We start from the raw sequence: 15,004 nt of genomic DNA, 5'->3' as shown, positions 1-15,004 counted from the left end.
CCTGATCAGTAGCGGATGCTTACCTACATTCAACGAGGAAACGTGAGGATAAACTGTAATTAGAGAACCTGAAAGGGCCAATTTCAACTTCTGTTTTCCCCGGAGGATATCCCAAGGCATACCGGAAACAACGGGTTCAGTCCGTATCTGACCTTTGGCGGTATTCCTGATTAGAGCACCTCTGGTTTTGCCCTGGAAAAGTCAGTAGTGCAGTTAGGCCTGCAACTTATTGTGGGGGTTACATTCCAGGGAATCACGCCTAAAGCCAAAATCGCATCTAGTCAAGACTATATGTGATTTTAAAACTATATGTGATTTTAAATGGTGGGTGAGAATATAAAAGTCATTTTCCCCAGAACCTCGACCCTTTCCCACCTGCTTCTAATTTTTTGTTTGAAATTTCCACCTGTGGGAAGCTAAATGTGCACAAGTTGTGGACTTGCTGTATCTCATGACCAATATCATTTGGGTCTCAAAACTCTTGCAAAGCCAGTTTACACAAAATTAAATAATTACATGCAACCATCCACAATAAAGAAAAAGTACAAATCTGTCATTCCAAAAAGCTAAAAAAAAAAGCAACCCTTAGCTTTCCCATAAATAAGCCACTCAGCATTTTGCCTCCCTCTGATTCCTATAAAAAAAACGTTAGCATGGTTATACTGTAACACCAATGTGACATATTTTCAAATGCTATTCTGAAACTGGGACTTGGCGTTGTAAGATGCCATTGGAATTCTTTTTTTATAGAAATCTTCCTTTGATCTACTGACATCAACTGGGAGAGGACACTCCTTCAAATCCAAGCCCATTCCTCCTCTAGGACAGATTGACCAATTTAATTTCCCAATATCTCTAGAAAATGAAAGTTTTCTTCTGGATTTGTTCAGCCAAGGCAACAGAGCACTTCCATCCACTTTAATTGTGCAAACTTATATGTCTGGTATGCAAATAAATCCCTCCTGCAAAATACAGACAGTCTGGTAAAGGTAAAGGTAAAGGTACCCCTGCCCGTACAGGCCAGTCGTGTCCGACTCTAGGGTTGTGCGCCCATCTCACTTAAGAGGCTGGGGGCCAGCGCTGTCTGGAGACACTTCCGGGTCACGTGGCCAGTGTGACGAAGCTGCTCTGGCAAGCCAGCACCAGCGCAGCACATGGAAACGTTTACCTTCCCGCTATAAAGCGGTACCTATTTATCTACTTGCACTTAGGGGTGCTTTCAAACTGCTAGGTGGGCAGGAGCTGGGGCCGAAAGACGGGAGCTCACCCCGCCGTGGGGTTTCGAACCGCCGACCATAAGATCAGCAAGTCCTAGGCACTGAGGTTTTACCCACAGCGCCACCCGCGTCCCAGACAGTCTGGAGGCAGCCTCAAATGTTTGTTTGCACTGTGAGGCATGCAGGTAATTAGGACTGCTTTACAAAAACATGTGTCGTCTATCCTAGCCTTCTTAAAAGAATCGATAAGATATCACAACATGAAGTAAGCACTTGCTACAACTAACTGGAAACTTAGAGATGCTATTTTGCCCACCTCTGATAAGCCTTTTATTGTGCTCTGTTACACTCACATCTTTGCAATAAAATAAAATAAAACCAAGATCTGTCTCACTTCATTTAAGAAAGGTTAGTGGGTGACACATTGACTCATGACCAGAACTTTATCTTCTGTCACCAGTCCTCAGTGTCCTTGGAAATCTGCTGTCAACAACTCCAGAAATTGAGGAGGGGGCCCAGGGAGGAGAATTTGCACAGTAAAGTCTGGCAGGATGCCAGTTAGGAAGTGTTAAATGAGTTTGCTGTGAGCACTTTCTGCAACCACATGCATTTGGGCAGCCTTTGCTATCTAAGGTCAGGTTTCACATGCTCTCCATTCATTGCCTGCTTTGGGAGAAGGTAAAAAGGATATATTTTGAATGGCACTCGCTTTTGTCTAATAATGTAGATGAACTGAGCACGGCAGAATTTTGTAAAATTGTGTTGCTACGACATCAGCATTTACGAGCAACTATTTTTCATCATGGAGAAACACTTGGCATTTTTATTTCTCGTATCGTCTTTAATTACAAATACCATCACTTTAATGAAAACAGCTGAACAGGTAAGTAGTGTGCTTTGTTTTTAGATGACGATACCAGAGTTTTTCATGAGGATCCATACTGGATGTTTATAGAGAAAGGAGGAGTAGCTATGGATAAACCTGTTGGCTGGTATTCAACTAACTTTTACTCGCAGTAGGCTCTCTGAAATTAATGAACATGATGAAGTTAGGTCCATTAATTTCAATAGGTTTTCTCTGCTTAGTTGACTATCTCCCATAAACACACCTACAGGCGAGAAATTGAGTTTGAACAGGTACAGAGTAAAACAGGCAGAGGACTTGAGCCTGATCTCTGAGATAGATTTTAGAACTAATCTTGGACTCTCTTGGCTCTGAAATGTTGGTGTATCCATTGTTCTCTCCATGAAAGAGATTTGGGTAACTAAGGCTACGCACTTCTTTTGAAATAAGTGCTGTTGTGCATAATGGGGCTTACTTCTGAGTGGACATGCATAAAATTTACTGAGAAGCAGTGCTTTTTTTCTGGGGGGACGCAGACCCCTAAACATTTTGTGAATCTAAGTTTGGCCTCATTGAGGGGCAGTATTTCAATATGAGTAGGAAAATGAGAGTACCCCTAAACATTATTTAAGGGAAAAAGCACTGTAGAAAAGTAAAGTTTCCCAAGGAGCTGGGGTTCTATGTCAGTTTGGGTTCTCTCAGCTTCTACTTTTTCTAGTCTTAAATCCAGCTCTCAACATTTCTGCAGCAATTCGCCATTTTTTTAAAAAAAAATCTTCATCATGAAAATTCCTTAGCAGAAGACTGGAAGAAATTTAAAGACTATCTGCAGAAATATTATAAGATTAATGAATGTTAGAATGACATCAGATTGAATGTAAAAGGTTATTAGTAAAAAGTTGTAAATTTAAAAGATTTAATATTTAAGATATTAAAGGGATTAAGCTATATTAAGATATCAAAATTAGGATAAGGATCAATTAAGGCAGAGGGAAGGGATTTGCTGATTAAATTTAAGATTTGGAATACAGTGAAGGGAGGTGTGGGGAAGTCGGTGAAATAAGGGAATGCAAGAATTACTATGAAAATGGAATCGTTTTTATTACTGTTTTTTTCTTTTTGATGTTTTGTGTTTTTGTAATTTTGTATTTTTCTGTTTTGCTGTTGTTTTCTTTTTGTTCTACTTTTTGTGTTAAAAACTTAATAAAAATATTTTTTTTAAAAAAAAATTCCTTAGCAGATTTATCTTAACAAACACATTTTTGCATGCAGTTTTGACTTAAGTACACATTTTGCAAGTTTTGTGGTCTGCCCATGAGCACCTGGTTGGCCACTGTGAGGAAAAGATGCTGAATTAAGTGGGCCTGTGGCCTCATCCAGCACAGGGCTCTTTTTCAGGTTCTTAGTTTTCCTCCTGGAGCCAGTGGCTTCATGAGCACATATTTTTTTTTTTGGTCAGGAAAACAGCACAGAAAAATTGTTAAAACCTCTCCTGCCCTGCACCACATTCCTAGTCCAAGGTCTATTCTTTAGCCAATGCTATTGTTTTTGTGAACAAATTAAAAGGCACACAAATGTAACCATGCATTTTAACATGCCGTTTAGTTTGGCTCTCAGAGGCCTCAGGGCACAATGGGAGGGTAAAGTGCTGCTGTTCTATTAAGCTTAGCATTTAAGGCATTGTTATTATTCTGCCTCCTCCGCTGACTGTAAACTTCTTTGACTTCATACATATTATTTGACTCCCTCCACTAACGCTGAGCCTCTACTAAATGATTTGTCAACACACCCAACTGCTGCTGAAAGCTCTATTATGACAATAGGTGCGACTGTGGGCAGCTCTAATTGCCTTAATTCTGTTTTCCCTCACTTCGCTCTCAGGCAAAGAACAAATGTGACGAGAAGGCACTTGTTACCACAAAAACCAAATGCAGGTCTTGTTCCCTCAACTATGAAATCAGTTGTCCTGAAGGTTATACCAAAATCACCAATAGCTCTGGGATACGTGACTGCAGGTAATTCACTTGTTTACTACATATTGATACAGTGGTACCCCGCAAGACGAATGCCTCGGAAGACGAAAAACTCGCAAGACGAAAGGGTTTTTCGTTTTCTGAGGTGCTTCGCAAGACCGATTTTCCTAAGGGCTTGCTTCGCTAGACGAAACAGCCCTGCCTCTCGGTCACTGCACGCACGCACGCTCACTTCCCCGCTCCTCCGGCTCCCTCCCACCTTCCGGCTGACCCCCCTCGCGCGCTCCCCTCAGAGAGCCGTTGCCGCCAGCGCCTCTCTCTCCCAGGAGTCGCGCTCCTGAGCCCCGCCGCCCTCCAGCAGCCGCGTCGCACGGTGGCCACAACGCGCGGGTGAGTCTGAGGTACCGGCTGCGGCAGCTGTCCTGCTTCTCGCCGCCGTTGTCAGTGTTTAAATGCAGTGGTGCTTCGCAAGACAAAAAAACTCGCATAACGAAAAAACTCGCGGAACGAATTAATTTCGTCTTGCGAGGCACCACTGTATTGCCAATAAGCGTAAGCCCCATTCACACAATAGATCTATGGATACTATATGGAATGTAAAAGGCACTGTGGTCTAAACCACTGAGCCTCTTGGGCTTGCCAATCAGAAGGTTGGCGGTTCGAATCCCCACAACGCGGTGAACTCATGTTGCTCTGTCCCAGCTTCTGCCCACCTAGCAGTTTGGAAGCAAGTAGATAAATAGGTACCGCTGCAGCAGGAAGGTAAACAGTGTTTCCGTGCGCTCTGGTTTCCGTCACGGTGTTCCGTTGTGCCAGAAGCAGTTTAATTATGCTGGCCACATGACCTGGAAAGCTGTCTGTGAACAAATGCCAGTTCCCTTGGTTTGAAAGCAAGATGAGTGCCACAGCCCCATAGTCGCCTTTGACTGGACTTAAATGTTCAGGGGTTCTTTACCTTTTACCTTTACTATATGGGATGGCACCTGCTTGCCCTGCTCCTCAGCTTCAAATCCGGAGAGGCGAGGCCCTAAAGCTGTTTCTCTTCAAATGTTTTCTGCGTATACAACAAACACATGTGTCACAGACTAGCACACCACAATAGCAGGATCTGCATGTGTTTGTTACACAGATTGAAAAGATCCTCAGTGTGGTGTGGTGTAGTGGTTAAGAGCGGTAGTGGTGTAGTGTGGTGTAGTGGTTAAGAGCGGTAGTCACGTAATCTGGGGAACTGGGTTCGCGTCTCCGCTCCTCCACATGCAGCTGCTGGGTGACCTTGGGCCAGTCACACTTCCTTGAAGTCTCTCAGCCCCACTCACCTCACAGAGTGTTTGTTGTGGGGGGAGGAAGGGAAAGGAGATTGTTAGCCGCTTTGAGATTCCTGAAGGGGAGTGAAAGGCGGGATATCAAATCCAAACTCTTCTTCTTCTTCTTCTTCTTCTCATGCATACAACTTCTTCACACACAGACCAGGTCTCCAATATGCCATAGGGAACATTCGTATGTGCTTTTCAAGGCTCTGGAAGGTGTAGAGAAGAGGCCCCACTACACGGGTGCAGCTGAGTGCAGTGTGCATGTGTGCATTCAAATATCATAATGAAAAAACTTGTGTTGATGGCTGAGCCAGTCACGATGTCCCCCTGCATGGTCGTTGCATAAATGCAAAACATTAAAAGAGACCCTGAAAATGTACTTAGCTGCAGTATGGAATGTCTCAAGGATGGCTAAGCTATTAAGAGATATTAAGGAAAAGACAGTATTTTTCTATGAGAATTGCAGGCCCTTTATTAAATTATTGGGAGCAGGGCCTGCCCGTGTGGCGTTGTGAGGCAGTCACCTCAGGGTGGCAGGCTCTGGACAGGACCGCAGCCCATCCACTGTGTTTCCACTGCCTGCCCCTGCCACCTGCTCCCATTCTTGCCGTCTAGGCTTCTTTTACTTCCCGGGCCACTTCCAGGTAGTGCCTGCTGAGGAGGTGGAGGAGGAGGCAAGGTGCGACGTTTTCAGTTTCATCTGGAGCGCCAAAACATCCTGCCTTTTTTATTTCTTGGCCATTAGAGCTTTGAGGAGGAGGACCGCAAGTTCCACAGGTGCAATTTCTCCTGTAAAGTTGTTGGGGAAAAGTGCACCTGCCGAATGTTGCACTCTGTCATGGTCATGGATTTTAAATGGCCAAAAGGCCTGGCATCTTACACAACAGCAATGGCAGCCTTGTATAGGAGTGAGAACCTTGCTAAGAATCCAGTGAAAAAGAAGAGCTGAAAGGAGGTTAAGACAAGACTTAAGACAAGCCCTACACGGCCTTGGCATAGTACAGTGGTACCTCTGGTTACAGACGCTTCAGGTTACAGATTCCACTAACCCAGAAATATTACCTCAGGTTAAGAACTTTGCTTCAGAATGAGAACAGAAATCGTGCTCCGGCGGCGCAGCAGCAGCAGGAGGCCCCATTAGCTAAAGTGGTGCTTCAGGTTAAGAACAGTTTCAGGTTAAGAACAGACCTCCGGAACGAATTAAGTACTTAACCCGAGGTACCACTGTACCCTATACTTGAAGGAATATCTCTAGACTCATTCAGCCTGGACACTGAGGTCCAGCTCCGAGGGCCTTCCGGCGGTTCCCTCACTGCGAGGTTACAAGGAACCAGGCAGAGGGCCTTCTCAGTAGTGGCACCCACCCTGTGTCAAGGAAATACTGACTTTTAGAGGATATCTGAAGGCAGCCCTGTTTAGGGAAGTTTTTAATGTTTGATGTTTTATTGTGTTTTAAATATCCTGTTGGAAGCTGCCCAGCTTCCAACAGGATATTTTATTGTGTTTTATTGTGTTTTAAATATCCTGTTGGAAGCTGCCCAGGGTGGCTGGGGAGGCCCGGCCAGATAGGCGGGGGTATAAGTAATAAATTGTTGTTGTTATTGTTGTTGTTGCTGGACTTTGAAAATAAGGGCAGAGAGTTTGTGTAAAGAGGCCAGTGAAGGAATCTGAGTGGCAGCTTAATAGTGGCATGTAGGCAACTAACTTTTACCCAGAGTAGGCGTTTGAAAGAAGGCAGGGGTGATTCCAGCCAAATCTCTACAGACAGAAAGTTCCACAGGGCAGGGCTGCCATGCTAAAGGCTCGATCTCTAGTGAAGGCCAACAAAACCTCAGGAATGTGGGAAACCAGCAGAAGCAGCCCATGAGAGCCACTTTTAAAAGGCGGAAGCCTTTTTAGGGATTCAGCTGTTAACTGTGCGACTTTAACAAAACCCCAAATCCTTTTCTTCCAGGTACTACCTTGAAATCAGGAGTTTTACCCTCTCCCTCCCTGGATGCCGGCACTTATGCATGAGGGAATTCCAGCAGTCGCAATGTTGCCAAGGATATTGGGGGCCCGAATGCCTAGGTAAAAGCGTCTTATCGGCAAACATCTGCCTTCTCCCACCTGTAGTCCTCCAGATGTTCTTGGGCTGCAGTTCACGTCAGCCCCAGTCAGACTGGCTACTGGTCTGGTCCACATTCCTGTTGTTAGTGGTAGAGGATATAGCACTTTAACGAAATGTAAATAAAAAGAGGAAGCCCTTTTCTTGCCAAGGTTCAGCTGTAGAAAAATACTGATAATAATGGTAGTTCTGCGAACTGATACAGAGGACTGGCTACCCCTCTGCTGTAGCTTCAAAACAAGAGGCAGCCAGGAAATGGAATAAAGCTGTCAGCAGTTTTCAGGTGACTGCTTCATGGGCGCACACACTTCCTTCATTGAGAACAGTCCAATGCATGAGCCTAAGCACTTTTCTGGATCTTGCTCTCAGAGTCTGAATGCCATTTGGTTAGCCTATTGCAGGCATAGGCAAACTCGGCACTCCAGATGTTTTGGGGCTACAACTCCCATCATCCCTAGCTAATAGGACCAGTGGTCAGGGATGATGGGAATTGTAGACTCAAAACATCTGGAGGACTGAGTTTGGGGGTGCCTGATCTATTGCTTCAGGCCAACCTGAAACATTTTGCTGTTTTAGGCAGATCGCTGCCTGCTACTGATCCTTTTAACTACAGACACCAGGAGTTGAATCTGTACCAGATTCCTTACAGAGTTCTTGGACTAATGTCCATGGTCTTCTGTAGCCCATTCTGCAATATGGCACTCCATGTTGCCTCTCCAGCAGCGAAAGGTTATTTATTACTATTGCATTCTTTTTTTTTAATTTCCTGGATTGCTTCCCATGATTCTCCCCAAACCAGTGTACAATGACATATATAAAACAGCGACACACATAAAAGTATTTTTTTAAAAAAAATGTTTTAAAAACAACAGCAGCACATACACAAAATCTGTTCAAAATCAGAGACAGGTACCAAGTGGAATAAAGATTTTAGAAGGCTTGTTGAAAGGCAACTATATTCAACCGGCACCAAAAGGACGAAGAGATAGGCAGTGAGTAGGTGCCACCACAGTAAAGGCCCAATTCCAACAGTGTGTGGAGTAGACCTCCCAAGAAGATGATCTCCCAAGAGGCCATCTTTTGGGTGTCCTGGTCCCAAGTGGTGTACCAAAACCAGCCCCTTGAACTTCACCCATTGGCTAATTGGCAGGCAATGCAATTCTTGCAGTAAGAGGGTAATATGATGGCAGTATGCCACCCTAGTGAGCAGTCAAGCCACTGCATTTTGCATTAGCTTCAGATTCCAGGTCAACCTCAAGGTCAGCACTACATAGAGCGCATCACAGCAGTCCAATCTTCAGGTTCTTAGCGTAGGTTATGAACTTGTCTTTTTCCACCTTTCTGTGATTTCCATTTTCACATCTGGTGAAACATCTCCAGATGTTAGCCTGACTGCAGCTGCCATGATTCCTAACCATTGGCTATGCTGGATGGGAGTTGGAGTTGAAAACACCTGGAGGGAGACAGGTTCTCCACCCCTTATCTAGGGTGTGCAGCGGTGGTGATGGGGGTGGAGAATTAACCTTGACACTTGCTCTCCCTTTTTGGGAACTGGAAAAGAACCTGTCAGGGTACAGTGTTTTATATGGTCAGCTGGCCAGCACAACTCCTGTACTGACCCAAAATGCCTATCTGAACAGATTTTAACAAGCTCACTGCTCTACTATAAAACTCGTCACCATTAAACTGAGTTTTGTTGATGGCTTGTTTTCAGAATGTCCTGGTGGAGCAGCATTGCCCTGTAATAACAAGGGGCGTTGTTTTCAAGGTGTTATCGGAAACGGAACCTGCACCTGCAAGGTATGTGCTTTTTGTTATTACAGCTGAGAAATGGCACAGAATTAATGACTACAGTGTGGCTTCTTAATAATTTTTAGGAAAAACCTGAGTTATGAACTCTGAAGTCTCTGTTTAAATCTCACTTCTGCCATATGCTTAGTAGGCGACCTGCCCAATTACACTATGGACGCATTCACACATCACAATAAACCACACAGCTGGGAGGCAGGTTAGGAAACAGCTGCTTTTGATTTTTCACAGCTTGCCATATCAGCTTGGACCCAGCTTAGAAAAGCAAAGCAAAAAGAATAAGGCTCTTAAGTAAACACACACACATATGAGAATGGAAGCAAATAAATGAGGTGGTTTACTTTACCAGTTTACCAGTGATTAATCTTAGCTGTGGTTTGTTTAAACAAGCCAGCTTCATCAGTTATAGAAGTTGTCTCGTTTGGTGCTGATCATAGTTAACGTTCTCCACGCTTTGTTAGACTGGATGGCATGACAAACCGTGGTTAAGTAAAAGCAGAAGCACAAGGTTCTGAACATGGAGGAGGAGGAGAAAGGGGGGTGGGTGCAAAGCTGGAGACTTGCTGGGCCTTGTTCCTGCATGTTCACATCACACTAAACCATAGTTTAGCATGGCTTGCAAATGCAGTCATAATGTAGTCATGAGTTTGCAGCCTGAGTCTTGTATCAGCTGTTATACTTTCGTAACCACCCTTATTTTTAAATGCTGCTTCTTGTAGAAAGGCTTTGGTGGAACTGCCTGCGAAAAATGTGCAGAAGACAATCTCTATGGACCTAATTGTACCTCAGGTATGTCTAGTTTGGGTAGGGTGTTAGGCTCCTTTAAAAATAGAATGTACTAACTCATAAATGAAAATTCCAGTACCACACAATAGGTTGCAGAGATAATGTCCTATTTTGGCATTAGGAAAACATAATCCTTCACTCAAAGCAAATGCTTTGTTCCCATCCAAGTATGCTTCTTAAATGCCACTTATGAGGAGCATCCATAATCTGGCAAATACTCTGTGCTGTCCAAAGGGTTTATCTTGAAATGTAAGGCAGGCCACCATGCTGTTCATGGTTGTTGTTTTTTGCAAGAAGATATACCTGAGAAATATATCTATGCATCCAGATTATCCCCAAATTCATGTTGATCTGCAGCTACATGTGTGAAATTGCAGTCATGTAGCCATGTTATTCCCCATGTTCCCAGGTTTTTTATTCATGTCACCTAGCAGTTGCCATGCTAAAAGCAGTTGCGTGTGATTATAGATTTTCTATGCACGATTAGATTGTTCAAATTACTATTTTGTGCAGCAAAATTGTTATCGTGGAGCAGCCAGGATCTTCCTTGTAGAGTGATGATGAAGAGGTTGTTACTTGGCTAATGTTGTAACCAGCCCTGGGACCCTTCTTAAGAATGAGAAATAATTCTGAGGCACTAACCACTCTATGCAGAAACAATAAATTGCAGGTGTCTGCACCCCAACTAACCCCACTGCCAATGCCCCCTAAGCCTTTGTCCAACTCTGTGGAAGCCCAAACTCCATCTTCCTCCTGTGAGAGATTGCAACACTTCAATAATTAACATCCAGGGAGTTTTACTGAACTTTGAGTTGGGGATTTTAAGCTGGTTCTCCTCAATTCCAGCCCAGTGCTTTATCCCCTATTGCACACTGGCTCTTCCAGCTACCTGGAGAGGCCAAGGAGTGTGCCTGAGTCCTTCTGCATGCAAAGCATGTGCTCAACCACTGAGCTGCAGCCCCATCTAACCAAACGAGAAGGTTTTGCAGGAATTGAGCTTCTGCAGTCTCATACATTAACCTTTTCTCAGACAGGAATGTTTCCTGTAGATAGCTTCTGTTGTAAGTATAGAAGGAAACTGCAGCAATCAGGATATAGGTTAGTAGGTGCTGACATGCTGAGAATGTATTGAAGACATTTCCTACGGATATTTCCTATGCAGCACGCACAGCTGAGTTGTTCTGCAAGGCACTTCTAACTAGAAAACAAGTACTGTATATGGAACACATTGAAGGTCTGGGGACAAAATGAAATGGAGGAAAAATCCACTTCTGCCCAGAGGTCTTGGACAAACAGCCATCTATTAATTCTTCCATATCATCACCTGTGTAAAAGTAACCTATCTCCCAGAGTTCCTCTGAGGATAAATTATATAAGCATTCTTGGAAAGCAATGTTGTCAGAATTATTCATAACAATGATCTAGGAGTGTTGCTGACACTGCTGAAAAGTATATAATGAACAGTAGAACATTCAGGATATGCCTTTATGCTCCTTTCTGGCAGCCTCTGCTTCCTACCATGGGGCTTGAAGGTTTCTAGGGACATTGCCAAGTAATTTTAACAATGGGTAAGCAGTTGCGTATTTAACCACCACTGTATCTGGACAATGGCGGGCCTTCACACAACCTGTGTACCATGAGCAAATCATAGTGAGGCTGGGTTGGGAAGTAGCAAGCCGTATTCTGTGGTCATAAATTTGTCCTCCACACAGAGCCCCGTGACCCTATTAACTTTTGCATTGAAATATCTGTAGTCTTAAATGTGTAGCTAAAATATCGCCGACTGCTCTAAAGGCTTCATTCCTGCTCCTAGTATGCAGCTGCGTTCATGGAATATGCAACAGTGGGATAACCGGAGATGGAAAATGCACATGTTTGTCTGGATACAAAGGCCCTAGCTGTGACCAACGTAAGTGACACTTCTGTTCCTGAGCATACGAGATGAGCATATGTAGATGGTAGTCTAATTACGGCAGGTGGGGTGGCCCAAATTAATGAACAGTTTGACTTGTGTAGTATCAGGCTTCAGAGAATCTGATCCCTCCCCCAGTGGGCAGCCAAGAAGTACACATAGATAACAAGAAGAGTTCTTACCAAGTCCTTTAATCAATATTCACAGAGAGGGGATTTGAAAAGTGCCTCTCCATTCCAATAATGGCATTGCTCCAAGTAAAGTCCCACCCCCTCCATCTCTCCTATCATACGTCATCCCTGTACCGGCTGATCTGTCCTTTCTGCCTCTGAGCCTTCTGTTCTCCTACTCTCAATGCTCGCCGGGACCTGGGAGAAGGGGGGTCTGGCATGCTTTCCAAAGACACTAAGTCTGTCAGCTCTCTCTCCCCTGGTGCTTCTTCCTCCTGCTCCTCTCCCAATATTTCCCAGCTTCTCCCCACTCCCTCTGAACTGTTACCTTCTGCAAACCACTGTTCTAAATCTATACTGTCTCCCTCTTCTCTGGGAAGTGCAGGAGGTAGAGGGGCAGCCCCCACCATTCCTCCTCAGTCTAGCCCCTGACATATAGTGGCAACGAATGGTAAGCCATTCAAAGGATCAGATTACAACAAGTGCATCATGCAGGTGGGCTGCGCTTCTCGAAGGTCTGTACATGCCAACAGTTTTTCACCACTATTGCCACTAGTATGACAATTGTAGCAGCAGCATATGGCAGGTGAGAAAGTTATGGAGTAGGTAGAAATGTTACACAGTGCAGAGCGCTCTGTATCAGCTGTACGTTGTCTCGCTTCCTGGCTTTTGCCACAGCGTAATTAACACTTCTGTATATAGCTTGAGAAGATGTTTGGACCCATATAATTAACGGGCCTCTTTCTGTCCTAGCAATCCCCGAATGCCAAGCCTTGCGCTGCCCAGAAAACTCCAGGTGCTCCGTTTCCAGTAGAGATGAAAGCCAAATGGAATGCAAATGCCTCCCCAACTATGAAGGAGATGGCAAACAGTGTGAACGTAAGTAACCAGGCAGGTTTGAAACATTTGAAACACAGCAAACTCAGGCAGGTGAGGTCATTTTAATTTCAGCGCGTATGAAGCTGCGTTTTCATACACTTTAGTAATGCACGTTGTTTCACAGCATTGGTCAATCAGCCAACTCCTGCGTAATTTTAAGAGAAAAAGAATGAATATGGATGATAACTCCTTGTGTTGGTCCTGCTAGCTAGGGATCGTGGGAGTTGTAGGCGAAAAACTTCTGGAGGGCCGAGTTTGAGGAAGCCTGACTTGGGGTTTCTAGCCAGTCAGCAACAGTGCTGAATAAGATGGCTCTGTGGCCAGCTTCTGTTGTTCTGTGGCAAGCGGGGAGCCTTTGCTCTCCACCCTCAATTGCCCCCCACCCAAAACTGAGGGCATCCATCCTTCTTGGTAAATCATTGTTGGTATCATCCAATCAAGTGGCAAAGAGACTCCTATCATTCACTTCTTTTCCAGGTCTTTTGTTGATGTGGAAAAATGAAAACAATCTGTGTTTGTTTTTTATTCATTTCTGGTCTTTATTTACCTCACTTTTTTCTCCAACCCCCAAGCCATCAACCCATGCTCAAAGCAGGTTTGTGATCCTCATGCCGATTGCCTCTACCTTGGACCCAATCGTCACAAATGTACATGCCAGTATGGTTACACGGGAGATGGCGAAGTTTGCATACCAATAGATCCTTGCCAGACAAACTTTGGGGATTGCCCCACCGAGTCTACTGTCTGCAAATATGATGGCCCTGGAAAGGTAAGTGCAACTCTGAAATAAATGTTGACCAAATTTTAGGGGAAAGGGTTAAGTCCAGACACACTTCACTGAGCTGATTCTCCAAACAGTGGCAGAAAAATCGCAAACATAGCACATTATGAAAAGACTTTAAGCACCATGAAAGGACTTTAAGCATTCTCTTTTCAGCCTCTCTCTCTTGCAAAGACTTTACTTCCACAAAATTTTCGTAGGGTCAGGTTTTCTGACTGGACCACAACCTTCACAGTTCATTACAGCAATGCCATTTATGTTTTGCACACATGACATTTTATTCTCAAATCAATGGAGACCAAGTACTGTATTTTTTGCTCTATAACACGCACCTGACCATAACATGCACGTAGTTTTTAGAGGAGGAAAACAAGGGAAAAATTCTAAACGAAACAGTGGATGTATGATTTTTGTGGTTCATGCTGTGGCCACAGACATGTGATCTGACGTTGAGTTTGTGGTAGCCCAATGCAAAAATCCTGAGGATCCATGTGGATCCATGCTTTGTAACCACGTTTTTGCACCATTGCGGCCCCATGAAACAGTGGGTGTGTGTGTGTTTTTTGGTGCAGGCTATAGCCATGGACATGCTATGTGATCTGATGGTGAATTTGGGGTGACCCAGTGCAAAAATCCTGAGGAGCCATGTGGATCCGTGCTTTGTAACCATGTTTTAAGTGGGGAGGGAAGGAAAAGCACTCAAGGGACAAGGAGCACACGTGGGGTGTGTGGAGAAGGATGCTAATAATAATGCAGGAGATGAGTTTAAGGGGAGAAGGAACACGCATGGGGGTGTGGAGAAGGATGCTGCTAATAATGCAGGAGAGGAGTTTAAGGGGAGAAGGAACACGCGTGGGGGTGTGGAGAAGGATGCTGCTAATAATGCAGGAGAGGAGTTTAAGGAGAGAAGGAACATGTGTGGGGTGTGTGGAGAAGGATGCTGCTAATAATGCAGGAGAGGGGTTTAACGGGAGAAGGAACACGCGTGGGGTGTGTGGAGAAGGATGCTGCTAATAATGCAGGAGAGGGGTTTAAGGGGAGAAGGCTCCTCTCCTCTCCCGCTTTGCTTCTTTAAAACAAGCAGGCTCTGCTTCTCTCCCTCCTCCCCGGCTCGGCTCGCTGAAAAGCTTTGCTGCTACTTAGGGAGCTCAGTGGGGAGGAGAGAGGGACAGAGAGCAGGGGTTGTTTTAAAGCAGCCAACCGGACAGGAGCCGCT

General features: G+C 44.6%; 1 protein-coding gene across 2 annotated transcripts in view; it reads left to right on the top strand.

Annotated features, from left to right (window-relative positions):
• Positions 1–15,004, top strand: part of STAB2 (stabilin 2) — an 86,603-nt gene continuing 71,599 nt past the window's right edge. Inside the window, exons 1-8 of one of the 2 annotated variants that reach the window (XM_083401266.1) lie at positions 1–42; positions 3,943–4,076; positions 7,299–7,414; positions 9,166–9,251; positions 9,980–10,049; positions 11,860–11,955; positions 12,882–13,007; positions 13,580–13,776. In XM_083401266.1, coding sequence (XP_083257392.1) covers positions 16–42; positions 3,943–4,076; positions 7,299–7,414; positions 9,166–9,251; positions 9,980–10,049; positions 11,860–11,955; positions 12,882–13,007; positions 13,580–13,776 — 852 coding nt within the window. In that variant the 5' untranslated portion in view covers positions 1–15. Of the gene's footprint in view, positions 43–1,815; positions 2,101–3,942; positions 4,077–7,298; positions 7,415–9,165; positions 9,252–9,979; positions 10,050–11,859; positions 11,956–12,881; positions 13,008–13,579; positions 13,777–15,004 lie in introns of those variants that run through there. The other variant, XM_083401265.1, reaches the window with a different exon arrangement.

This window comes from Podarcis tiliguerta (assembly GCF_965153285.1).
Source record: "Podarcis tiliguerta genome assembly, chromosome: 10".
Lineage (NCBI taxonomy): Eukaryota > Metazoa > Chordata > Lepidosauria > Squamata > Lacertidae > Podarcis > Podarcis tiliguerta.
Note: the sequence above shows the minus strand (reverse complement) of the source record. Positions and strands in the feature narration are given on the sequence as shown.